The following is a 27,550-nucleotide window of genomic DNA, read 5'->3' as shown; positions in this document are numbered from 1 at the left end:
GTGTTTCTTAAAATTCAGTATTCTGAAAAATATTTAAAACATTTTTGAAGACTTATGTCTGTGCACAGCTATGAAAAATAAAAATTTAATCTGTTTCTGAATCGATTATGTTTGACTTTCAAAGGAAAGTAATCTATACAACTTGGAAAGTACTTTTTTGCATGAATAATAATTTCAGAATATTGTGAAACCTAATATCCTTTACTCTCCTATTTTGGAACACAGCCTTATGTCTGTGGTCAGTAACAAATGGAAAAGGAACCACATAATAAGAACATTTTTCATATATGAAAGCATAACAAATCACGTGTTTTCAAGAAAAAGACTTTTCTCTCTGCTGAAATAAGAAACTGAGGTCTTTTTGGATGCTTGCGTAGAATGTACTGCATGCTCTGAAGCTGAATGGTCTCCCACATATGGGCTGGTTTTGTCTGTTTTCTGCAAATGCGTTGTACTGTCCCTGACCAGCGTGGATATCTAATTTTAGTCTGGTCTGTTCAGTTGGGTTATATTCTTTCATTCTTGTGCCGATACTGGTCAATTTGTTTAAATATCCTTTTTCCTTATGTGACATGTGACCTGAGATTTCTAAATAGCAGTCATAATCTCTTGATTTCTGTTTCGTGTGGCTAGTTAAACAAACTACCCCTAACAAGGGCTCTTCCTTGTAGCCCTTCTCTGCCTCTCTTCCACTCTGGATTTAATGAATGCAAACAGTTTTACRTTATCTCAGATGCTGTCTCAGCAGTGCTTCATCCAGTGTTACAAGTATATACTTCTCTCCTGCTTGTGAAAATACTTTTTCTGATACATATTAACTGTGTGGATCTCACTGTTTTATAATATTTGACTCTGGCTACCCAGTATATTTTAAATGTTGTTTTCTGATTTTGCCTGTATGTTTAAATTACAGGAATCTGGACAGTTAAATTAATTGTATCTTTATGCTGCTGCTGCTGCTTTTGTTTTTAGTAATTCAGACTCTGACAAACTCAGCACTGCTAAATAGCAAGTATTTTTTCATCCATTTTACAGATGACTTCTGATTAAGTTGATTTTATTAGGAGGTTGGAGTGGAGAGGTATATGTCAATGTTTGTCTTGCTGTTGCTCTACTGTACACATAATATGGCTATCTTGACGTTTCTCTGGCAATTTTCAAGAATGCTAACATAATTTAATTTGAAATGGAAAAAAGAATTTTTACTTGTATTCACAGGTTTGTCGCTTTGTTTTGTCTGAGAAGCCTCAAACAACTAATGTAACTTATGGCTCTAAGAATAAATATTGAAAGAAAACTGACTCAGACAACTTATGTGTATATTGGCTTAATATACTGGTTTCACTGAGAACACAGATGCACTCTTCAGTCAAGCTTCTGTTCAACTCATATTTGCAAAGACTGTTAATGCTATGATGGAAACCAGCGCTTATTTCTCTTGTGTAAAGACATTTGACAGAATAGCTGAGCCTGTCTTAGCTCATTTTGGAGTTTTTGAATAGTTTTGGTCTATGGAAGTTAATGGATCATTTTTTGTAATAAGAATTGAAAATTCTTTTCCAAAAGTTGATGTGTGGTGTTTTTTTTTTGTTTCAGTGGCAGCATATTGGAACTTAGTGTTATGCCAAAAGATGAGGACATCCTTCAGTTGGTATGTTCATGATGCTTATATTAAGACAGTATGTTAAATAAAAAATTGACTTGTTGGTTACAAAACCTTTGAACTATGCTACTAGCAAATAGTTAAAAAGTTGATATTTAGCTTTCTGTCACTCCTTAGATATTGCCCTTACTTTCTTGCCATCTCTGAAAATTCAGAAGATGAGAGAAGACTAGTCCGAATACAGGAGAAAATACCAAATTCACATGATACTTCTAGCTTATTAATTAAAAAACCTTACAATGGTGTTTGTATTTTTATGGTATTCTGGTTTCATTTCTGTGTGTTAGAATTTATGAACTGGATCACTTTCAATAGTTAGGTCTTCTCCTTGTGAAGAAGTTGAGAATCATTAGTAAATTTGGATTGAAAGAATAGAATCTGGTACTTAAAATTAGTTTTTATTAATATCTCATTATCAGTGGAAATTTCAGGAAAGAAGCAAAGTGATGGATGTGCTGAAGGTGATTACTTTTTTTTTTTTTTTTTTTTTTTTTTTTTTTTTTTTTTTTTACTGGTGTAAAAAATTTGTTATGCTAGTATTTATATGTTCCAAACTGGAACTGGATTTCGGCATACAAATTAGATGTTTCTTCTCCTGGACTATTTAGTGTCTGTAAGTCTGTAAGAGCTGTGAATAAAATAACTTGTGTAAGTGCATATTCTGAGAAATTGGAAGAACACATAATGTGTTAAGATGCTTGGTTTATTTTTATTTGGAAGTAGAGGAAGGGAGAAGACAATGAGAAAGGTAGACTTGCTGGTCAGTGGTCAGAAAACTGGATTTTCTAATCCACGCAGAAGTAAGCCTAGACTTTAAATAACAATTAAGAAAAGACTATATGGATTTTATTGGCTGCGTAAGTACAAATTAATGGGAAAAATGTGGGAGAGTTAATGTGGGAGAAACTATTGAGTATTTGGAGAGAAACTGAGTATTAGGTGGCAAACACCAAGAACATGGAGTGAAAGCTGAGGACAAGTTATAACGAACTGGCCTTTTAGGTAGGATGAGCTCTATTCTGAAGGTGAAGGAAAAAATAAGAAACTTGGTTTTGAGCTGAAGATGAAGATAGAGGCTAGTACAGGAACTCAGCTAGTTAGACAAACAAGCCAAGATTATTATATGTTTCACTGAGACACAGTGTCAATCTTTAATGGCAGAGTTGCAACATCTGAAGGTACAGGTGCATCATACAACAGAAGTGATTTGTCTATTGATGTCCTGCAATTTTCTCCCTTTTATACCACCACAAAGGGAGGAAAATATAATCACCTTTAAAATAACAGTTTGCATTCTTCTGAGACAAAGTGCACCACTGTAACTTCAGTTGAATGAAAAATATAATTCCTCTGAGGATGCTACATAATAATCTTCACTTTAGGTGTTAGGATCTTCTATTCTAATGATGAGATCTGGTGAAGGACTTTATCCAAAGCTGAACACTCATGTTTAAAATGTAGCTTTTTTTTTCAGAGTAACAGCATGGAATATTATTCTTTTCACTCTCTGTGATAAGACAGTGACTTTCAGTTTTTGAGCTGAGAATTTGTATAGTTTTCCTGTTTTGTTTTTCCTTTTTTACTCGTGTGATTAATGTTATATCAGCTTTTGTGGAAATCCTATGTCTAAATAAACTATAAACCTCAGGGAAGGTTCTGATTCCTTAATGAAGTGCAGATCATATAAGAGAGAACCATAATATCTGTGATGAGTAGTGATCTGTTAATATAAGTGCAGAGTGAACAGTAAGTGGCAAGCAAGGTACAGTGCCCTTATTAACACGAAAAAAAATTAGCAAACTTCTGTCATTGAAGCTGTGCTATTTAAGTTGTTGTTACAGTACCTTAAGGAATTCTATTGTTTTCTCTTTGATATCAGTGTCACTAAATTCTTGTGTAAATATCTTCAGATGGCATCAAAGTCATTGTAAACTGTTGATGTTAAGAACAGGTATGCTGTGAAAAATAAATAAAGCTCAAAGCACTAGTGGATGATTATAGTATGAGCTAATGAAAGGTTTTTCTAGCACAATGAAGAGAAAATAGTTTCATTACATTCAGAAATGATGCTCGTTGTGGTAAGTATTACAGTACTTGGCAGTCTACTCACAGCGTAATAATGACTGATTGCTAGGTTAACTGTGTAAAGAACACAATTGCTCATTTCTATCCTTAGCTTACTATTTATAAATCTTCAGTTTAGTCTTCAGAATATCCATATATGTCTGTGGACCTTTTGGTATATTGAATTTCCTGAAAATAGGGCTTTAAAAGATCTATTCATCAATTGCAACAATGAAGTGTTCTAATCCATGTGTCATTGCCCTCTGTGGCAGCACGTGTGTGCTCCTAACTTAAAAGTGAATTACATACGAAATCCTGTCATTAGTGAAATCAATGTCAAAGTGGTGTTCATTCACTGAAGAGATCTTGGAAATGTCCTTTTGGGAGATGGAGGGGTTATTTAAAAGCATCTTTGCCCAAACTGGGACAAAACCTTGAAGTCTTGACAACTATGGGTGGAATGGTTGTTTGGTTTTTTTTTTTTCCCATGCTCCTCCCCAAACCTCAGATTAATTTACTTAAAATAATCCATTTTGATAATTTTAAACCATTTCTTTTAAATTTTGATCATGTAAACTATTAGTAAGTTTAAATTAACATTACAAAGTGGAATAATTATATTTTGAATTGAGTTTTTCTTTTTTTAGAGTATCAGTAAAGGATAATTTGCAAGTTGGGGACACTTTACTCAAAAAAAAATTTTTTTTAATGCATATTTTTCTATGAACTCTTTTGGATTTCAAGGACTTTTAAAGAAAACTTGTTGAAAGCTTGGAAAAGAACCATTCTGTGTTGGAAATTCAGGAATTTCAGTAGAAGGCTATCTAAACGAGCTTACTAATGAACTAAAATTTAAAAAAGGGGGGGGAGGAGGGGCATACCAGAAAGGGAAGCAAGGATGAACAGCAACAGAAGAGTATAAAAGCTTTGCAGGGCTCTCTGAGGGCAAAGCCCAGCTGGGGCTCAGACTAACCAGGGACATAAAGGGCAAAAAGAAAGTGTTTTGCTTATATGCTAGTTGCAAAAGGAGGTTCAGGGGAAATGGTTGGTGAGGTGATGTCCTTTTTTTTTTAATAGAGAGAAAAGCAATTTTAAACCTTCAAAATGGTTCTGCCTGTAATATCTACTGTTGCATATGTCTCACTTCCGTTCCCAGACTGCTTGTACTAATACGTTTTGGAAAGGAAAGGCAGCTAAGAGGACAGACACTAGTTAGAGAAGCCCGATGTGTTCAAACCCATGGGGCTGACAGGATTCACCCGAGTGCTGGAAGAGTTGCCCAGTATGATTGTGAGGTTGCTGTCTGTCATCTGTGATGTTTTATGGTAATCGGGAGGATCCTGACAGCTAAAGAAAGGCTGACATTATGCATAGCTTTAGGAGAAGTGACTGGTCAGACTTGCCTCAGTCCCTGAAAAGATTGTGGAGCAAGTCCTTTTTCAATCCATTTCCAAGAACATTAAAGGGTAAGCAGGTAACTGAGAATACTCAGCACAGATTTCCAGAGAGCAAAAGTTGCTTAACCAGCCCGACTGCTATCAGTGATGGCATCACTGGCCCTGTAGAGTGTTGAACGTAATCTAGCTGGCCTGTAGTGAGAGCCAGTATCAAAGCCTGAGGGCACTCTGGTCTGGAAGCCAGGGGGTGCGGGGTGGGCTGGGATAGCGATCAGTAGTTTGATATTTAGTGCGTGGTTCAGAACAAGAGGAGGTTAATGCAGGGGCCAGTGGTGTTCGATATCTTTATCCTGGATGATGTCCAGGGTAATGTCAATATCTCTGATCTGGATGGTGACTGAGCAGGTTTGTGGATGACACAGAAGGAGTAGCTGTGACAGGGTGGATGGCAAAGGCCAACAGATACCTCATGACATTAAATACAGAAAAATGCAAATTTTGTACATCAGGCAGAATAACCCCATGGATCAGTACAGGTTGAGAACAACTGGCTGAATAACAGTCCTGCTGAAAAGGAGCTGGGAATTATAGTGAATACCTTATTGAATATGAATTTCCACATGGCTTTACTTTTGGCTTGAAGAGTTTCCAAATTTCAGCCCAGATCTCTAACCTTATAGCTAAGTTTGATTAATGAACTTTGCAAACTGAACTAAGATCATCTTTAGTCTGTATGTAGCTTCCAAAGCTGTGTCTACTACTCTTAAGTTTTCAGGCAACTTTGGAATTAAAAAAGAAAAAAGAAAAGAAGGAAAGAGGAGAAAGAGCGCTGGCTTTTTAACCACAGAATTCAGAATATGTGTTAAAATCTTCACATTGGGTCATTGAGCTTTTAAACATTTATTCTGTGTGTTTTTATAAATGTTTGAGGTAGAGTAAGCGTGCCTGGGTGACACAGGTGAACTGATAAGGACCCTGGAAATGAGGGGAGGGGGAAAGAGCAAGTGCTTTTCCAGTGGGGAGAGGCTGGAGGCAAGGAGAGGCTGGAAAATGCTGAAGATAAGAGATGATTGTGGAGCTAGAGAAGCTGCAGGTGTGGTAGGAGGGAAAGAGCAAAGAAAATGTTTAAAAATAGGAATGTGTTAATTAGGATTGGGAAAGGAAACAGGAAAGATTTCTTTTAAGAGAAGCAACASTTATAGCTTATTATTTATGGATTTTAATTGCATGAAAAACAGATTTAGATACAATGGCAATGAACTTGAAATAGGGATTCAATTATAATTTACTAAAAATTTTTGAAGTTTTCCAACTTGGTCTCCATCCCAGAAGGCTCTTTCTAAGTGTGCCAATAAATAAATATATTAAAAAGATATAAAAGTATTTTAATCTGGAGTTTTTCCCCATCTCTTAAAAATAAGACTTTTAATCTCTTAGCCCGTGAACTCCAGCAGCAAGCTGTAGTTTAGAATGGTCTGGGATAGAAAACTATGACTGTGTTTAGAAATAGACTCTATGAAGGCAATGGACTATAGGGGGAATACTAGATTTTATTTGATTTGGTTAGGAGCCCCTCAAGGTGTCAAACATCACATGTACATGGTAGAGAATTGTATTTAGCATTTATTTTGAGGCAAAAGAGATTTTCCTGTGTTAATTTATTTTTGTTAAGCACATGATGTGTAGCTGTTTACATATCCACAGCATGTTTCATTAGGAAGCTATGAAAGAGTTATGGCTTCATAGGATTGTTGCTAGTTCTTTTCTGTACCCTTGGCAAAATGCAGTGCTTATACAGTTCGAGTGGCTGTTTCACATAAACCGTGTTGTTTGAGAGACAGGTCTTTGGCTCTTTTAATTGGCTCTGCGATGATAAAGCTTGGCACTGGTGTCGTCTTTGTTAGCTGGGAGAACAACAAACTGATTTTTAAAATGAATTTGCAACTAGTCAAACAAACAAAGCTGGAGGTCCCTGTGTCAGCTCTGGCCTGCAACTGTGATAAAGTGCGGGCGTTTCTGAGACCGCTACCTGAGAGGAAGAGGCTAAGCTGAGCGTGAAAYGTCCTAAAGATGAATTTTTGCTGCTTGTCTGCTCCCCTTTTCAAAGGAAAGTTGCCCTGACTTTGCCTTCTGGCAGAAGCCCTGTTACGATAATCCCTTTCATCCTTGGGTATATCAAGGTGGTAGCTAGAAAGTAAATCGTCTCTGTCCCAGAGTCAGTTTTGTTTGTGTATCTTTGAACAGGCTTCTTCCACCGTAATTTACAGTTGGTTGGAAAGTCTAACAAAATTCACTAGAGGGCAAATGCTGAACTGATGCCTGGAGAACATAAAATACCCATAGTGGATATTTTATGCTGAGTATCTGGCATGGTGTATCAGAGAATAGCTTGCTTAAAATAGTCAGAAATACCCTAGATGAAACATTTGCTTTATTAAGATGAAGGCTCAAATTACCTATTCTGTTTGGCCTGTCACTGCCTAATGAGCACATGCCTGTTGTTCTGCCAAACAGTATGTCATAATTTGGGACCCGTTGTGGAATATATTGCCTTTTGCACAATTTGAAGGGCAGCTGGGAGCGCTGTTGGGAGGGAGAGGGAAGACAGGATTGGCGGTATTTTGGGGGGCAGAGCTGCATTTTCAGGGAGGAGATATATTGTGGAGGGTTGAGTGAAAGCAAGTAAGAGCCATAGAAAGTGGTAGGTAAAAGCCACAGAAAGTGATGGTTTGTTAGTTTTGTAGATTATGGAACAAACTGCTTTACTTCCGGAAAAAAATGGCTTAATTAAAAGGACAGAAGCTCAGTTATGTGTTGGCATTTTCTCTGCTTTAAAAAAAAGCTTTTTGAACTAGTTCCATTTTCTGTAATAAAGATACAAAACGTGTGCATTTTGTATGCATGAGAAACTATGTCAGTTGAGACAAATGGTTTGGAAAAGTCTGTTCTTATGTAACTCCTCATTCTGTTCTATAAGATGAAAATTTGAAGCCCTTTTAATATGTCTTTTAAACAGTAGAGATTGGGAGCACAGTGGAGAAGATTTTTGATCAAGCAGGAGCAGAATGTGGACAGCTAGAAAACAAAGAGTCTGTCACTTAGATTGCCAAAAAGAACTGATGTAAGAAGGGCTTAGAAGGTTGTACTGATAGCCTTTACCTTTAAAGAAAAAGCTAAGTGAAGTGCAAGGGTGCCTGAATTTAAAATTTAAGAGTAGGCTATGATACCTGTTTATTGCCAAAAGACACTCACACTATTTCTCTCTCACCCTAGATTTTGTCTGTCTCAGAGTTGATGGCAGTCTGTAGTTACCAAGCGTCTTTGGAATAGCAGTCTTTTTTGTCTCTCTTTCTTTACAGTTTTATTAAAACTCATAGTAGGCATGCAGTCATTTTGAGACCATAAGGATTTCTGCGCTATGCTCTCATCAGTGTTTGAAGTTTGACAGATCTATGTACAATTTCTGTGGCATTCTCAACCTTTTTTTGAGAGAACTTTAGCATCTTGTATTAGTAGCACTGACTGCACACAAACAGGAAGCCTCATTTAGGTTTACTACAAATAGTTCCTTTTCTCAAGTGTATTTAATGGGATTGTTGCTGTTTTGCAGCCTTCTGCATAACAGTTCTGCTGCTAAAAATAGTTGTTCAAATTGTGACACTCTTCAGTCATACCAAAGCTCTCAGTGCTACAGAAAGTGCTGATGTAAATGCACTGCCTAGAGAGAGCGACTCGAAATTGCTGGGCCTGCCTGCAGGTCAGCTTGAGTTAGGACTCTTGTCAGTAGACTTTGTGGTGTCCAAAATGTGTATGTTGGGGTGTCTTAGTATGCAGGGTTTTTGGATCAGCTTTGAGATATATTGGAATTTGCTTGTTTAGTATTCACTCCTTGTGAATGAAAGAAAGAAAATAGCTTACAAGTCACTGAATTTTAAGTGTCAAGCACTCTTTAAAATTGTAACTTTAATGTCTTGTCTAAATAGTTGCTATCCATTTGGAAGGGTTTCTTTAATGTAGCCTATTAATGTTTTTATGTAGTGTGTTTATTAATATGTAAATATATGTATCTACTTTGTTTACACACACGTGTGCGCACACACTCTCACACTCACACTCTCTGCAAATTAAGTTATGCTGCCTTCTCATCTTTTGAGCATTTACCTCACCAGCTACCCACTCAAAAAATCATCTTTCTTGACTTTTAACCTACCTCAAAATGTTTCATTTGGAATAATTTTTAAAAAAAACATTTCCTCATAGGACTTGTCCCAAAAGATAGCAGAAATGAATCGTGGTCGGTTACTTCTGGTCCTGGGGAATTTGCCAGCTCTCAAGCACATGAAGCAGTAGCACTATGAAATTGCCAGTGGTGCAGCTATATTAAAAAATAAGAAGAAAAAAAAAAAAAAAGCTTGTAATGTATTAGGAAGTTTATTCTAGAATTTTATATGCCCCACTAACCTCTTGCCTCTGATTAGAAGTCTGCCTGCAGTCAACTTTCTAACAATAGTTTCTTTTTCTTTTTCCTAAGACCATCCAGTTACATCAGACCAAATGGAGCAACATGGCTATTTCATTAGCAAACTGTGGAATATTTTCCTTTGCTTTGCTTTTAATAAATCAGTGATATTTTCATAAATGGCAGTATTTAGTCCACAGTCTTGGAGTGTGTGTTTACTTTCCAATTTTGTACTGATGCAGTTACTAATGCGTGCAGAGGTTAATATTAAAGCTCTGGCAGCAAATACAGTGGAAGCAGGGGTGTGKGGGGGGGAAGACATGACAGACACAGAGACCTTAAACTCTTTTTTTATAACCTTGCATATGTTAGAAAATACCATTTTGTCAACTCCCCTCTCCCTACTTTAGACTATTCTTTACAAGAAAGTCTCTTATGCAGCTTGTATTTGGAAATTAAATTTCTTGGGCTTAAGGCATTAAATTTTATATACCAAAATTTCACTGCCATTGAAAAGAAAGGGTGTGTTTTCCAAATAATACTATCTGACTGTAATGTTTGTTGAGTGTCTCAGAGTGAAATGAAAACACTTGAGCTGTATTATTAACATTCTTGTCAGAGCAAATTATAATTGAAAAATGTTTCCCGTTAAGACACCTGAAACACTTTTCTGGTGTTCTGCTCCCATGTCCATGGTCCCATATCCATGCTATGTGTGATACATTAGGATTGGGGAAGAGAATAATTTAAATTAGTAGTAAAGAAACATAACCTTAAGCAGATTTGGTTCGAGAGGGAAGGAAGAATGCCCCAAGCTCAGTCTTGCAAGGTGCTGGATGCATTAGCCCCTTACTCATCAAAACACTTGCCTTCAATTTTGCAAGCAGTTCTGTTGAGATCAGGATGATTATTGTGATTACTCATCCATTTACAGTGAAGTGTATGCCTGCATGCTTTCATGGGTTTAGACTAATGGGTGTAGGACTTTGTTGGCTCAAGCTCTTAAGAGTAAAGAGTTTTACCATGATTGTTACTAAGATCAGGAGTCTTTGTATGTGGGCTGTTGTTATTACAACACCAAATAGCATAAAATCAAGTGGAAGATAACGAATGTGAGCAAAAACCTTATGCTTTAATGGGTTTTAAATTTTAATGGATTAATAAAATGTATTCTAGAATCTTTTAGTTGCTTAGAATATTTTATTTTGCATATCACATGGCATGAATGTATTACCTTATCAGTTAGAACCTGAATGTGCTCTAATGGTTATACAAACTTGCAGTAAGAAATTCATTCTTAGCCATAAAAGTTTGCAAACTTGGTGCAGAGAGGAAGTAGGAGCAAGATGGGGGAGAAATTGAACTCAGTAACTGAGAGCACATTGATTTCTTGCCTTAAGAAGAGTGGTTTTCTTCTAGTAATGGTTGCAGAACTGTTATCTGTCAATGCTATTCGTTTCACTCTAAACTGTTGTATTTGTATGTTAAGCTTTCCATAACTTTGGGTTTTTTGAGAAGGTGGGAGAAGGGCTTATAAAATTTCTAGACTGTGGTTTTTGGATGATAATAGAACTTTTGAATAATTGCTGAGTGCTCAACCCTGTGCGCGTTCCAGGGGCTTGGCAGCCAGCTTATCAGGAACTTAACTGCTTTGGATTTTTTAAAGTCAGAAGGCTTTTTTTCAATTTTTAAGGCTTTTCAAAGACTGTCTTAAATTTAAGTCATACCCTAATGGTTTGTTTTATGAGTATATCCTCTACTGCAATTACTTAGACTTGAAGGTAGTCTTTTCACATACTAAATCATTAAGAGGAACTAAAGGGAGAAGAGAATAGTATTCAAACTGTCATTTAGATATAGTTGAAAAATACACTAATTATCTAAATATTATCTGAATGATAATAAGCATATTGATATGCTTCACATTTCTTAATCCTAAACCTCATCTAAAAATGTAACCATCACCTTCTGGTTAAAGCACTTAAAATATTTCCCAATCAAAAGGGTGATAATACATCATCCATCCACCTTGACATTATTGGAACAGTAATGAAATCTGGTACATTTCTTTATAATTTGAAATATTTCTCTGTAGGCCCATAATCAGGATTATGAAAGCTGTTTTATCAGTTCCTGCATGGGAATGTCATACTTCTTATTTATAAACTTTTCCTTTCTTAGGAGAATGATCGGCTTTTTTTTAATGATTTCTTGGGAAGTGGGTGGAATGAGATTGAAAGAGGAAGTAGTTTCTGACCATCCAAACTTTTTTTTAATATAATAACTTTATCTTTCTCAGAACTGTCCGTCTCTTTGCCTAGGTGATATATAGCTGTGATCATGAAAATAGACCCTTTATTTGGTGAGGAGGAAGGAGAGCCCAGCTGGTCTTGTTTTAGACCTAGCAGAATGTTGTCTTCTGAAGATGTTTTAGTATCTGTGATTTGTTTTGTCAAGACCTAAAAATTGATTTTTATACTCATTTGTAGTCATAAGCAATAATCAAATCATGCCAGTTTTGGAGTTTAGCCTTCTTGCTGTCAAAATCAATGAAGCATTGTCTGTTGTGAGCATATTTTACAAAAACACAAACTCAGTGTATTTTATGTTGGTGTTACAGATATTATTAACATGTGCCTCTCACAGGTTTTGAACTGTTTCGTCAGCTTTATAATGTAATGTTTTTTCCTGATTTGAAGGGGGGTTGTTTCATTTTTCATGCTTGTACTTTCTTCCTCCATCTGTTTTCTGGGTCTCCAGCTTCTTTCTCAATTTTCTTTTCCGTTTTTATTCCTATTATAGCCTGTCAAGATCTTCAATAGCCATTTATTTAAAGATTTTAAAGTATTTATCTTTTAATGGAGGGGAGGAACATACAAATTAAYGTGCTACATATAGTGGGAACATGGCTTGATTTTTACTGTGAGTGGATGAAAAAAATCAAAATCACTGGAGCAGACTGTTTCTGCAGCATCATTCCTCTGATTTCAGATGTATAGTATGAAAGCAGCTGCAGTCAGCTGACAGCTTGTGGTCATGTTCAGATATATGTGGGGAAGGGGTGCGCTGTTTTAAATGCATAATAAAGCCCTTGTTTCGTCACCAGGAAGCAGGGATGGTAGCAGCCCAGGGGAAATGAGAGACAGTAACATTGCTGTGGTGGAAGGGAAGTCTTGTTGCACAGAACCGGAGCTCTCTGCAGGCAGCTGTAGGGATGCACCAAGGCAAAATGGCACAAATGTGTTTTGTTTTCTGTAAGGGTAGAGGATAAATGCAAGGAGCAGATAAAAGCCTGAGACAGCTATGCTCACAAGGAGGATGAAGTTATTTTTTATGCTCTACTGCCCTTTACCTCCATTGGTACCTTCCAGTGAAATCAGTGTAGTTATATTTTTAGCTTCCTGTATCCAACATCAATATGACAACATAATTCTGTCTTTACATCTGTAAGCAGATTTTATTATGTTTTCCTGTTTTCTGCCAGCTGCAGTTTACAAAGGATGTCACAGCACTGGTAAGAAATGTACAGTAGCCATTTCTCTGATTTTTTGTAAGGCATGTTTTTCTCAAGTGATTTGTGAGAAGCAAGCATATAAAATGGCAAGTTTGTTGGAAATGAGCTAGATAGTCTGAGCTGAATTCTCTTCATAATGCTAATCTCTTAATTTGTGGTTTGTGCCTGTGTTACTTGGTGAGCTTTCTTTGCAGTTTGCTTTAATATTTTGCACTTCGCTAATGCTCAATATAACAGTTATTGCAGCAGTATTTTAAATGCCTCGCCCTCCTCTGTACTTTGCTCTGTGTTAATTTTATGGCTGCACTTGGGCTTTTGTAACCTGTCTAGTATTAAGACAGGGCATGTTGATATTCTGGAATTGACCATGTTATTATTTGGACAGGAAATGCTGTAATGTGATTCCACACCTAAATTTATAAAAACCCTGAGAAATCATTTTAATGTTCTGTTGCATTGGCAGGCTCTGCAATGTCAGCTCTTTATTTCATTGTGTTTAAACTGAATGAAGTCAGGCTAAAGTTTTTAAATAATAGGATATTGTTTAAGTAATTTGTATGCTTGTCCTTTTTTTTTTCCTGTACATTCTGTTAATTTCACAGTGATATCAAATGTTGCCTCATGCTAAAAGAAGACTACTGAAATGTACTAAATGTAATATAGCCTTTTTTCTTTTTTTTTTCTAAAGGAGTCAGGCTCTTTAACATAAAAAAAAGATGCAGATAAGCATACTAAGGAAATGAATTTGAAATTTTAGTTTGTGTTCTAATAGTGTGTAGACAGTAGCAGATATGTGTGAATTTTCATACTGTTTGTAGTTTGAAGTTAAAAATCATGAATATTCATATTTTTGCAGTAATATTAATAGTGTGCCATTTATTGGCTGTCTCCTGTAAAATGTAAGATTACTTAAAGGGTGTTGGCTCACAACAAAGATGTTACTGCTGTAATTTATTCATTTTATGTTTAGGAACAGTAGCTTTTATGTAGAAGACATCTTAGAGGAGTGTGTGTATATTTGTATGTACTTTTTATATGTTCTGTGTTAAATGAATAGAAAATTTTCTAGTGCTAGTTGATTTTACTATGCAGTGTTTTAACTTGTCGATTGCTGTAAAATTCTGGAAGGATATTTGAAGCACTGTAATTGAAACAAAACTAAGGGGGAAAAAATTATTTACTGCATTTTGTACTCACAGATTTTGGGAAACCTACCTACAGTGCTCTGCTGACAGTGCTCTACCTACAGTATTTTGCTAGAATTGCTCATCAGTTTAGCTTTTAATTTTTCAGGGAGAGGATGTATGTAGTGATTTTGCTTGTTCTGTTTTTGCTCACTAAAGGGAGGGAATGCTATATTTAAGTTTTAAACTATCCTTTTAGCTAGAATAATATACAATGCAAATTTCCTACTTGTTTCCTCTTTTGAAGCCTTATCGTGCAAACACTTGGATGGTGAACTTTTCCATCTCCCTCTTATTACTTAATGTTCATTTAATCTTCTCTCCACAGGCATATTCCCAAGATGCCTACCTGAAAGGCAATGAAGCTTACAGTGGTAATGCCCACAACATACCTGAACCACCACCAATATGTTATCCTCGCCTGACGTCCATGGTTTCTGTTACGGCACAAGCTGGTGACAAGCTATCTTCTGACTTCTCTTTGGGGAAACAGCAAGTCACTAGACCAGTACGGGCATTGACACAGCCAGAGAGGGCCTACAGAATGGAAATACAAGTGCCTCCATCACCAACAGACATTGCAAAATCAAATACAGCTGTGTGTGTTYGCAATGAAACTGTAAGGACTGTTATTGTGCCTTCTGAGAAGGCTGTAGATCTGCCATCTTGTAGAAATAATCGTGCTGGTCCATCACACAGGACAGAGGAAGTGAGATATGGCTTAAAAGATCAAACCACTCTAAAAGCACGGACCACATCACCATCTTCCTCAGTGTCCACTGCCATTGTGCTTCCGCAGACTCCAATAACAAGACCAGTTGATCCAACTGGAACAATAAGTAAAGCTTCAAATTATGTAGTATGTCCAGAAGGAATCCCAAGCACTAGACCTCCTGCTCAAGCCACTGACTCACCCTCTGTCTCTACTAATCATTATAGTTCTCCGACCTCCCACCAACATATAGACTGGAAGACCTACAAAACCTACAAAGAGTACATTGACAATAGGCGCATGCACATGTATGGCTCCCGAACAATACAGGAAAGGTTAGATAGCTTAAGAGCAGCCTCTCAGAATACAACTGATTATGATCAGGTGGTACCAAATCGCACTGCTTCCCAGGTACGGCGCCGGAGCACCTCTCATGACAGGGTTCCTCAGTCTGTTCAGATCCGGCAGCGGAGTGTCTCGCAGGAAAGACTTGAAGATCCTGTGTTGATGGAAGGTTGGCCACGAAGTGCTTCACAAGATGCGTTAACTTCACCTTCGATTAATGCTAGGAATCACAGGGCTCAGTCATGGGATTACCTCAACAAACAGGGTGAAACGCTGGAAAGTTTTCGTTCTGAGAATCTGATTGCAGATACAAATGGAGATAGGAGAAAGACTTATAAGTGGACAGGATTTACTGAACAAGATGACCGGCGAGGTATTTATGAGAGATCTAGACAACATACGTTTCATATGTCCCTTCGAGGCCAAAATTTTTCTATGGCTTCGAGCACTTATATTTCAGACAACAGGAGAATGGGTAGTAGAGCTTCTCTGTCTGCTTCTCATTTTCGAAAAGTTCCACCAGATATAAAAATGTTACAGTCTTCTCGAGATTTGCAGTCTCCTGGGGGAGTATCAAAGCCTACAGCTGTTTCACAAGAGAGAACATCTCTCACAACAGCTAGAAGTTTTAAAAGCAACTCTTTGAAAAACACTGCTTCCTATGCAGCAAAACCATCATTTCACCTTAACCAGAGCCTGGATGTTGTTGCCAGCAAAGACCAAAGAACAGTAAATCACTTGCATCAGGGTGGTCTGTTAAATCAACAGCCAAGGATCCAAGCAGAAGGTTCCCCTGACCACAAAACAGAAACTGGCAAAAACATCCAACCCCCTTCTTTGTCTGCAGCTTCTGCCAAACTTGTTCAGCAAACAAGCGAGAGTTCAACTACCTCTGACAATGCAGATACTCCCGTCAGACAAAAGATTCACAATTTTGGAAGGAAAGATGTCCAAGAGCCTGAAATTCTGCAGCCGGATATTCAGGAAAACGACAAAGACGCAGTTGTCATGCGGGATAAATCACCTTCTGGCCACCAAACTCCACAGCCTTTGAGACACCAGTCTTACATTCTTGCTGTAAATGACCAAGAGGCTGCTTCAGACACTACCTGTTGGTTACCTAATGATGCTCGGAGAGAAGTCCACATAAAAAGAATTGAAGAAAGGAAAGCATCAGGTTCCAGCCCACCTGGCGATTCCTTGGCTTCCATTCCATTTATTGGTGAGTTAAAGCAATTATTCCAGTATACATCAAATGCTTACCTAGCATCTTTGAATAGAGAGAGCATCATTCCAGGTAGCCGATTACTATTTCTGCAAATCTGGGGGTGGGAGATGGTGGTGCCTTTCCATTAGTTCTTATATAGAATAATATTAGGTTGGTAAAATGTAGAAATATTTTTCAGAGGAGAAAAAGGTTTTGTTTTTTGGGGAATGCTGGAGTATCGGTGTAAAAAGATCTACTGTTATTTAATATTTTTCTAGAATTTTCCTCAAACCCTGGAAAAGTCTCAATTATGTAACTGCATCTGGTTATCATTCCACATAATGCTCTGATGTTATTTATATGGACAACTAGTATTTAAATAGTTTATGACGCCTTTCAAAATACTTTTGACTTTTATAGTATGAAACATTTGGAATTCAATAAAAATAACATGCATGTACATCCATATAATGGTAATTCGTGGAAAAAAAGTTTATTTTAAGAGAGCTCAATAAATAAGGTCAAAGCTTTCTGTGACAGGTATGGGGCGCAGGAAAGTTGTTTCAGGTGAAAGTATAGCAATAAAATGAAGTGAATCTGCAACTAAGAAGGTGTGGATAAGAATTGAGGGATTTGTGGAAGCAGAACACRAGAAGGCACGAGGATTCATCTGTGGATGAATCCATCTAATCCAGTCCAGAAGGGGATGGAACTACATGAAGTTTAAAGGACGAGGGCTGAGCACTTTGAAATTAATTTGGAAGAAAAGAGGAAGCCAGTGGTGGGATTGTAAGTAGTAACAAGAAAAGATCACAGAGCCATTTTGGGTGTATGAGGAGGTGGAGTCATCTGCAGAAGACAGAATTTCAGTGACCAGAGTGAGTTTTTATTCTCCTTAAGCAGTCAGTGTCTATGTCTTCACCCCACACCCCCTTCCCCACCTTCTGGTTATTTTTTGGTTGCGTGTGTGTGTGTGTTTCCGGTTGTGACTGGTTTAATCCTTTGGAGTCTAGATTTCTGCAGACCATTTTCCCCATGGTTTGACTTGTATCTGACTAGCTTTTTGAATTTAGCATAACAAGTATTTATCAACTAGCACRCTTGTCTTGTATTGTGGCTCTGCAACAATGTTTTTTTCCCCTAGTATTATCTATAATATCTGCTGTCAGATTAAAGCAGGTTTATTGAAATGCCTAACTGAAAATAGTAAAGGAGTTTTGTGTGCACTGGAGGATAGAAACTTTGCACAAGATAAAATACTGTGTTCATTTGACTTAAATCTTAACAAAGCTGCTTTCTTAGCGAGCTAGTGCATGGGCTTCATGTTCCTGGGTTTTCTTTTTGAATGGGAGGTATACAGGTTTTTTTGATTACTGGATATATCAGTATCTGGTAATTCTGGATTCTTCTGCAGACCCCATTTATCTTTCTTTAGCATTACTGTAAGTTTGCAGCCAGCCTTTGCACAGATTCTTTTAATCAAACACCTTAATGCTGATTTAAGCATATTGTTAAGGTTTTGTGTAGTTTTGTCCTAACGCTTAACGTATTCCTTGAGTGCTTGCTGGGAGTTTTCTAATCCCAAGCAGTTTAAAAGTCATGCTGTAAAAGTCAAATCAAGCCACCTTAAGATAGGAGATTGTGTTGATAGGGTTGGGTTTGATTTAAATAAAGATTTGCCCTGAACTCTTGTTCTTGTGGCTTGCTTCCAGTTTTTAGAGAAGTATGATGATTAAAGTTCAAAGAAGCCTTAAACATGGCAATTGTGTTCCATTTTGGTAATGGCTGAGCAGTTCAGAAGAAACAGAAATGTAACTCTCCGTTTTAGTTTTTGGCATAGTACTGCATACAGTGCTAAATGCTATTAAGGCTGGGTATCTTAGGAAGCTAGAATGGATAGGCTTGATTCTAACTTTGCTTGTTCCCGTATAGCTATGCCTAGTTACAGCTTCACTTGCTGGAAGCCTTACTTAATCAGGCAGATAAAATCTTAGATCTACTCTGAAACTCCATTGAAGGCTTTTAAACTCTTGAAGGAAAATCACTTGGCTTTCCTATTCTTTCTACTTGGGATTGAGAAGAGTGTTGATTTTGAATACAGAGATACCTTGGTGTCTGCTGGCAACCTCCTTGCTCCTGTTGTGTGTACGTGTATCAGCCCAAGTATTTTAGTGATACTCGGCTTTACTAGGTAYGTGTCATTTCATAAATGTATCTACTGAACTTGTTTGTATGGTAGATCTTTGGAGGAGCTTATAAATGTAAATTTGGGGGAAATAAATATCTTCTGAGGCTACATATTGCCACGTTAAATAGTTTGTACTCTGTTTATTTTTGTTATTACTTTCTATTCCTTAGATGTGGTCAGATTATGGTTTGGGAGGAATTCAGCCAGAAATAGTTGGCTTCTGCCTAAGTATTTTGCAAATATCCTGCTCTTGAGTATTACCCAAGAACAGGATGATTTCAGAGCATCTCTTTGTAAGTACCATAATGTCTTTCAACACGAACAGAAGTCTGAGTAGACTTTCCATCAAGTTTATTTGTAGCAGCTTCTTGCTGAGATTATGATGTTGCGCTGAAGAAAGCCTTTTACTATAGTGCTTTCACAAAATGGTGTTTCAAAGCAGGGAAATTAAATCTTGGTTTGCATTTGCTAATAGAAATGAGATATCTGTTAAGAAAAAAGATAGTAAGTAGAGGTAATAACTTTTATAAGAGGAAAAAAATATGTTAAAATTAGACAAGATATTGTGTACTCAAGCTCTTCAGTTCAGTACAGGTTCCTGGGGAATGAGGAAGCAACTGGTTTTATGGAAAAACATATCCTGGTACTGCACGCTTCATTACTTTCAGTGTGTTATTAAATGCAGACCCTGGTGTTTTACCTTTGAAAGCCGCTGTTTCTATTTCAGGTCCAAGGAAGGGCTCTGTTCCTGACATGTAGCCTTTTGTTTCAAGCTATACCAGTTAGTCTAATGAAAGCTGGTTCCTTTTATGCACAAGCAGTTTTACCTGTTCCCTAGACTAGTAAAAATACTATTTCTATCAGTGATTATTTAAGCAATTGTCATGTTTAATGTATGTTTTTTAAGACCCATAATTTGTACAATTTCTCTGTTAGAGAACAGCAAATATCTTTCTGATCTACTAGTTATTTTTAGGTGTGTCAACCTGGACTTGGATGGAAATCAGAATGCTACTTAGCATTTTCCTAACTGAAGAGGAAGGAAGGTTGATTCAGAATACAGATATTCTAATACATTTCTTGGACATAGATGTTTAGTGTGCATATCTGAGATTTATGGTTAGCTTGAAACAATTTTTTTACACCATTTTTGTAGATTAGAAAACCATAAAAAGGATTATTCAACCCCCGGATTTGGTTATTTAGCTTGGAGTGAACTAGCCGTACGAACGAAATGGAGAAACTGATTCAATACTTAAACTCATTCCAGTATGTTTAACTACCGATGCAGTTTAATGCTTTGGCCTATTACTGTGAATATTCTTTCCAACGTAGGTTTTAATGTGGGTTATTACATGAAAATCAATTTTCAATGGATGTGTTTAGAATGCTTAAGCCAAATAAACATAATCTTGAAGTTTAAAAATATTTTTCAAATCAAAACAAATTTTATAGTCATCCTTTTGCTGAGTTTTGTCAAACATACAGTAGTACTAAATAAGTACTAATAGATTTCTTTCTTCAGAGGTGGGACCCCATTTTTGAACATATCTAATATATCCTTACCCTGGAAAATGAGGTCACTTCATTCCACTATTAATTTGTGAATAACTAAGAGAAAATTAGCCAGATAAAAATACTTGACCAGACTGTAATAAGACCGAAGAACAGTAAGAAGTCAGACAAATGCCCTCTCCCTGACCCTGACCGAAATCGGATACCTAAGGAAAGGTGTAAGAAGGACAAGTATTTGTAATATTTCATGCAGGTACTTTCCATTCTCCAACTGTTTGCACCTTACGTTACCTGAGCCAAATGTGGTTTGTGTGTGCTCCGTAAGAGTCTTGGTTTTATCTGCATGTTACCTATAGAGCTTTTTCTCTTTGTTACTGCTGTTGTTGTTTTGAACCTGTCTCCTACTTGCTTAATTTCTGATGCAAGTGCTGTAAGAGTGACCAGTGTGCCACTAATTTTTGATTTACCCTTTCCACGCCACTTATGGTTTTAATATCTCTGTCCCATCTACCCTTAGAGCAGGCAAACAACTGTGGTGATTTATGTGCCAGACATTAACATATAGACAAGCTCTGCTTTTCACCTTGCTTTAAGAGTTTGGCTTCAAGTTACTTTTCAAAAGCAAAGAACAGATTATTTTTTCCACTGTGTTCAAATAAAATCCTTTTTTTTTTTTTTTTTACAAACTTCTATCGTAAACAAAAGTATTTGGATAGTTGCTGAGTTACAGGTAAGATTGATTCAGTTGGTTTCCAATGGATTTTGCTCAGGCTCCTTTTAATTTGTTGTTGTTGTTGTTGTTGCCAAATACTTTTTTTAAGTAAACGAACCAGGGGTATTTGGAGATGAAACATTTGACTTTCTAAAACTGGTGCTGACTTTTCAGCACCAGTTAAACTTTTCAGCCATTTTTATTGTACATGTGATGGTATGCGCCTGTTGCGATGTTGAAAGTAGAGATACCTAAAGTTTAACTTTCTCAATACCTACTTTTAAATAGTAAGCCATGCACATAACTCAAAGTACTTTTTCTTCTGAAAGAATAACACGTTTTCTGCCTTTTAAATGAATTGTATACAACACCTTTCCCCTCGTCCCCGAGGTGATGTAAGCGTGCACACATGTGCCCACACACACACATACACACACTGCAGTTATAGTCTGGAAACTACAGAATAAATTGGTATACWCTCTCCCAATGCATTATGAAAAGGGTTATGATGGTAGGAATGGGGAAAGGTTAGGGAAAAAACTAGGAATATTTTCCTCACATGTGATACAAAAATGGTTGAAAGAATGTTTTCATTCTATTTATTTTCATTGTGAGAACAGATAAGCATTAAGCAGAGAGGAATTCAAAACCTCAAATTTCTGCAGCAAAGACCATTGCATGTCAACCCAAAATGTATGGATACTGTAAGGGCAAGTGGTGGCTGAACAAAGATGTCGATATGGCATGTTCTGAGGAAATTTTAATTTTAGCAAAGATTTTTAATCGTCAGGCTGAGTAAGAAAATCTTCAACCATCGTGATAATCTAGTTTTTTTCGACAAGTTACTGGCTAGCTATTCCAAACTATGAAAATATAAATGTAGCTGCAGTAAAAATCAGAGCTGACAGCTGTTCCTTTTTGAAGGACTATTGCTTCCATTATTTTAGCAACATCATAGGCACAGCTTGTAACATGTCATCAGTGTTTCTAAGATAAGCATCAATCTTCTGTTTTTTCAGGGTTTTACAGTGTGGCCTGCCAAATTGCTATTGCTCTAGGCTGAAAATTTCAGTGTTTCTTATCCAAAGAACAGTTTTTAAATCATTGTGGTATTCTGAAGTATAGCAGCCAAAACACAAAATTACAAATTAGTGGTTTGAACACCATTTATATGCTTCTGTAACTCAAAAATGCATTTTTAATTAAAACTCAGAGTTTGAAGTCAATAATTCATAACATCTAGAAGAGATTTAATTGAATAGGGGCATCAGATTTCTTTTGTTTGGTAATGGATAAAGTTTTCAAAGTATGGATCATCCTTAGTATATCATGATAACTTAAAATAATAATTACAGGTAGTAAAGGACTGCTAGCAGAGTTCTTGGCCAAAAAAAGTATGTTGAGAATTGTACTATATTTTTTGTGTGGCAGGTGTTATATTGTGAACATGGACCTCTAGAATTATCTTGTACCTGTATCTAACATGAATATATAGAAAGATATTTACACACTTGTTTTTTTAACATTGAAATAAGCAACAGACTGTCATAGACAAGATTTGAAGAATAACCTTACGTTAGGAGTAACCTTGGGAAGACTTTTTTTACTTGTGTGAAACTTGGTCAGTATAATGAACTTACTATTTACATGAGTGCAATAGCAGGGGGCTGAATTTGATGACTCAGGAAGTTTTTTCCAGTCCTGTATTTCTGTGGCTTGCGTAAATGAGTGTGATCAGCATGGAGACATGTTCCCATTATATTTTTTGGCTACGTGGGGGTAATTATGTAAAGTAGATACATGGAGAGGTTCTTTGCTAAGACATTCAGTGCTGGAACTACTTTTTTTTTTTTTTTTTAGACTTTATTAGCAGCTGTTTTTTGAAAAATGAGATTATAAAAGGTAGCGAGTAATCATGAATGCAGGCATTAGTGTATCTTCTTTCCAAATCATGTCTCTTATATTCCGGAGGTGTTTTACTATTGGAAGACCTGCATCAGCTTGTACTTCAGGATGTGTAATAAAAAGACACTTTTATGGGATAAGTATTTAGTCCTTTGTGCTATTTTGTGAGATAGCAAAGTTAATTCCATATTGTTTATTTTTTGATGGAACAATTCAGTTTTGGTTTACTGGTTATTTCTAGCCTTCTCACTGCACAGATGACATTGTATAGACACATTTTTTTAATTTGTTCATCTTCCTGATGGAGTATTAAGAAAAGTGAAGCTTCCTGAATAAGTAAATCTATATAGGTAGCACTGTGTTTACCTTAAATTCAGCTTCTTTTGAAGATTTTTGGAAGTGAGGAGCCTCTGGGATAGACCTTTCATGACTTCTTTGCACATGCCTGTGTGTGTGTGAAGGTCCTTTTCCTACCTCCAGGATGCTGTCTGTCCTCTGCCCTTTCTTCCTTCACTCTTCTTAGTGGTGCCTCTTCTCTCTCTTTCTTGTGCCCTCTGCCCCCCCGCTCTGCTCTCCCTTGCTGCACCTGTGTCTGTGCCTCAGCGGCCTTTGCTGACCCCTCTTGTCTTGGCGTCAGTGTGGTGGTTGAAGGACAGGAGATCTGTTCCCTATGGCTGTGCCATAAGGAAAACCCTCTGCGCAGGGAGCTGGAGGAAGCCTGAACTGAGAGGGAGCAGGAGGTGCTAGATGTGGGACAAGGCTGTAAAGCCTTCACGAACTGTATTTAAGAATAAGACTTTGGGACAAGGTAGCATTGTGCACTGTGACGGTGCAAAGCCTGTTGTGGTATCATCTAGTGTAAAGTTTTTGGGTAGGCCAAGGACACAGCCTGTAAAGTGCTGGAGGTGAGGGAGCGCATCTAATGTGAGGCTTAATGCAGGGTCTGCTGGCATTACTGGAATATCCTGTCACTCCTTCAGTAAAGAAAAGATTTTTGATCTCTATAATGAAAGTGTGGTAATGTTTTGCTTTCTCTTCTGCTGTAATCAAATGAAACTGCAATGTAAGATTCAGATTCATTCTTAAATTGCACTGCAAAAGTGAACTGTGCTTATGAGAGAATTACTGAAGGAATAGAGAGCCAGTGGATAGAAGATTTTTTGTTTTCTGTTTTTGGAGGTTTTTGTAAAGAATAATAGGTAGCTTCCATCCCAGTACCTGCAGACCTTCAGATCTGTGCCTCCCTTGAGTGAAAATAATGTTTTTAATGACTATTTTAGCCCTTTGTGCTTTGGAGCCAGAACTTCCCTTTAGCCTTCTATAGAAGGCTGTTCTATTTACAAAGAGCGAGTAATTCAGTGTTGTAATTCCACAAGATTGATGAGTAACCAAAATTGCATGAAGTACCATACATGCATCTTTAAACACATACCCAATCCAAGAATTCAGTATGGTTTTCAGAAAGGCAGCAAATAAAGTACAGTTAACCTCTTCAATGTATGTAGTTTGGGAAGCTTGTATGTGGAGTGATTTTTTGCATATGTAAGTGCGTGCTATTTCAAAGTTAGTCCTTCATATCAAAAGCAATTTAAAACTATTTTAAATGTGCATTTCTGTTCAGATATTAGTTTTTTATGATTTAAATCTTTAATTTAGATAATAAATAGTCCTCAGTTAAATTATGGACTTGCTGAATTAGGCTTTGTAGCCATATGTTCACACTGTCTGTTTAAATTGAATTGTTAATTACTGATTTGAATGGTAATGTGATCTACAATACACTCACCAAATAATACAGTTCCTTCTTGCAATCTGAGGTGTTGAGATACTGCTTGCGAGGCTGCCAAGTCCTAGGGAGATAGACCTGAAAGCTGACTTCAGCCTTGGGAGGGTGGGTTTTCTAGCCACTTTCTATTAGCAGTGGAGAAAGATGAAGCGTTTAAATCCCCAAGGGGCTAGTGGGGGAAATCACCTCTCTCTCTGTTGACAATAAAGGGAGCCCAAGAAGACTAACTTCCCTGGACTAAAGCTAGTCTGCAAATTCATTCTCAGTGATTATATAGTATGATGCAGTTAACTAAACCATTTCCCTAAAAAGTTATGCAATCACAACAACTTGGCTAAACAGGGAACTCATAACAGAGCTCATGTGCAGAAAGGACGTACAGAAGCAGGAAGCGAGGACAGGCTGCAAAGGAAGAGAATAGAAACATTGCCCAGGCCTGCAGGGATGATGTTAGGAAAGCCAAAGCTCAAACTGAGTTGAAACTGGCAAGGACAGCAAGAAGTGCCTCTGCAGCTTTGGTAATGGTGAAAGAATAAACACGGAAAACCTGCACCTGCTGCTGAATGGCATGGGTGATTTAGTGATGGTGCATGCCGATAAGGCTGAAGTGCCCAATGCCGCCTTTGCTTCAGTCTTCACCAACAAGGTCTCCCAGGTCTTTGTACTTACAGACAGCGTTCAAGGAGGAGAGGAATTCCAGTAGTGAATGGGGATTGGGTCAGAGATCTCCTGGGAAGCTCAACCCATGCAAGTCCCTCAGACTCAATGAGATACATCTGAAGGTGCTGAGAGAGCTGGCAGATRTCATTGCAAGGACACTCTCTGTCATCTTTGAAAGGTCATGAAAATTGGGGGAGGTCCCTGATAACTGGAGAAAGGCAAGTTGGGCACCCATCTTCGAAAAGGACAAGGAGGACGATCCAGGGAATGCAGGCCAATCAGCTTCATTTCAATCCTCAGGAAAACCATGGAGCAAGTCTTCTTGGAACTTATTTCTGGGATTACGAAGGAGAAGGTAATTGGGAAGAGTCAGAGTGGATTTACCAAGGGTAAATTGCACTTGACCAGCCTGATTTCCTTTTATAATGAGATGACCAGATCTGTGGTTGAGGAGGGAATGGTAGGTGTCACCTACCTTGACTTCAGCAAGACTTTTGACGTAGTCTGTCATAGCATCCTTGTTGTTACAGTCTAGACAGGTGAACTGCTGGAGAGGTGGAAAAACTGGGTGAGCAGATATAAAGGGTAGTGGCTAATGGTGCATGCAGTATGCTACCTGGAGCCTGGTTACCAGTGGGCTTCCTCAGGGTCCATCTTGTTTAATATCTGTTGGTGACCTAGAGGGGAGATGGAATACGCTGTCATCAGGTTTGCAGGCAACACCAGACCAGGGGATGCAGTCCCTACACTGGAGTGCAGGGCTGCCGTTCAGAGGGACTTAAGCTAGAGGAATGGTCTGACAGGAACCTCCTGAAATTCAGCAAGGACAAATGCTAAGTTTTGCCCCTGGAATAAGCTAGTCCCCTGCAGTAGTAGGGGCTCAGGACTGACTGGCTGGATAGCAGCTCTGCTGAAAAGGACCCGGAAATCCGTGTGGGCAGGAGACTAACATGAGTTCACCCTGGCRGTGATGAAGGCTAACGTGATGCTCGGCTGTATTAGTAGGAGCACAGCCAGGATTTTGAGGGAAGAGGTTGTTCACCTTTGCTTGGCGCTTTTTAAACTGTAGCTGGAATTTTTCTTGGTTTTAGCTGGTGAATCAGTTAACACAAGTTATGATTATAGTTGGAGTTGTGATGCCTGTTTATTAAAAGCTTTCARTGTGTCTTATCTTTTAAAAATGTTTTTATGCTGAAAGGCTCTTTCTGAAAATCACTAGTTTTTACAGTATACCAGTCGTGTAATTGTGTGCTTGTATTCAAACGTGCATGAAAAGCAGCATCATGTCTTCCACCAGAGCTGCTCTTTCACTGTCTGGAGTTCTTGCTGCCTCATTTTCCCATGGTCTGTCTTTTGGATCGCTTTGCAGACAAAAAAGCAGAACAAATTGTGTTCGTATCCTCTTCGCAAATGGAAGCAACTCAAAGTAGTCCCGAAAGTTGTGACTTTTGTTGTTGTTGTTACAAGCAGGTAGAGGGATAGCGATAACCTTTGAGATTACTAACTGAAAGAGCATTATTTTGTGTGGCTAGTTTGTCCTGTGTGCTTCACTGCATTTCATATACTGTCGCTTCTGTTGCTTGGTGGGCAGAATACATCCTTTTGCATACTCTGCAAGGAATTTGGTAGTCCAAATACACGGATTAATCAAGGAAACTAAAAAGGGAGAGACATATCCCAAGCACTTAGGAGAAAAGTCAAAATTCGGGGGATATATGTAGTTTTTCTATTGGACAACATCTGTGGAGTTTGCCAGTGCATTGAATTACTAAGCAGTAATTCGTATGGTGTACGCCATAGTCTGTTCTGTAATGGTTTTACATGAGGTAAAGGCTTGCCATTAGCTGATCTTCCATCTCTTTATTGATTGAACAGATTGAACAGAATTATTTTCCTTCTGTGCCAATGTCATTTGCAATTTCTTTAAAGCTTGCATATTTCTAAAACAACTTTATTTTTGATTCATTTGGGGATTGGATCCGCTGTGAAACAAGCAGCATCACTTGACAGCTTCTGACAACTTGAAGCAGATGATTAGCGTGACTGCTCCTTGCTCACCTGTGGTTAGGTTCCCAAGTGAAGTGGCACATGCTCAATATTTTTAGGAATAGAATAAAATAAAATAATTACCAAGATATTATGTTAACAGCAATATGTAATACAGCAAGAGATCCCCTTGCAGAAGGATTTTTGCACTACAGACTCTGTAATCCCAAAATATCTCCCTCTGCCCCAATAA

General features: G+C 37.7%; 1 protein-coding gene across 2 annotated transcripts in view; it reads left to right on the top strand.

The window, feature by feature from the left end:
• Positions 1–27,550, top strand: part of ARHGAP21 (Rho GTPase activating protein 21) — a 119,074-nt gene that overhangs the window by 71,974 nt on the left and 19,550 nt on the right. For both annotated transcript variants that reach the window (XM_026065774.1, XM_026065773.1), the window contains exons 7-8: positions 1,597–1,651; positions 14,610–16,560. In XM_026065774.1, the coding sequence (XP_025921559.1) occupies positions 1,597–1,651; positions 14,610–16,560 (2,006 nt within the window). The remainder of the gene's footprint in view (positions 1–1,596; positions 1,652–14,609; positions 16,561–27,550) is intronic.

This window comes from Apteryx rowi, unplaced genomic scaffold, assembly GCF_003343035.1.
Source record: "Apteryx rowi isolate R43461 unplaced genomic scaffold, aptRow1 scaffold_231, whole genome shotgun sequence".
NCBI lineage: Eukaryota > Metazoa > Chordata > Aves > Apterygiformes > Apterygidae > Apteryx > Apteryx rowi.
This window is presented reverse-complemented; position numbering and strand designations above follow the sequence as displayed.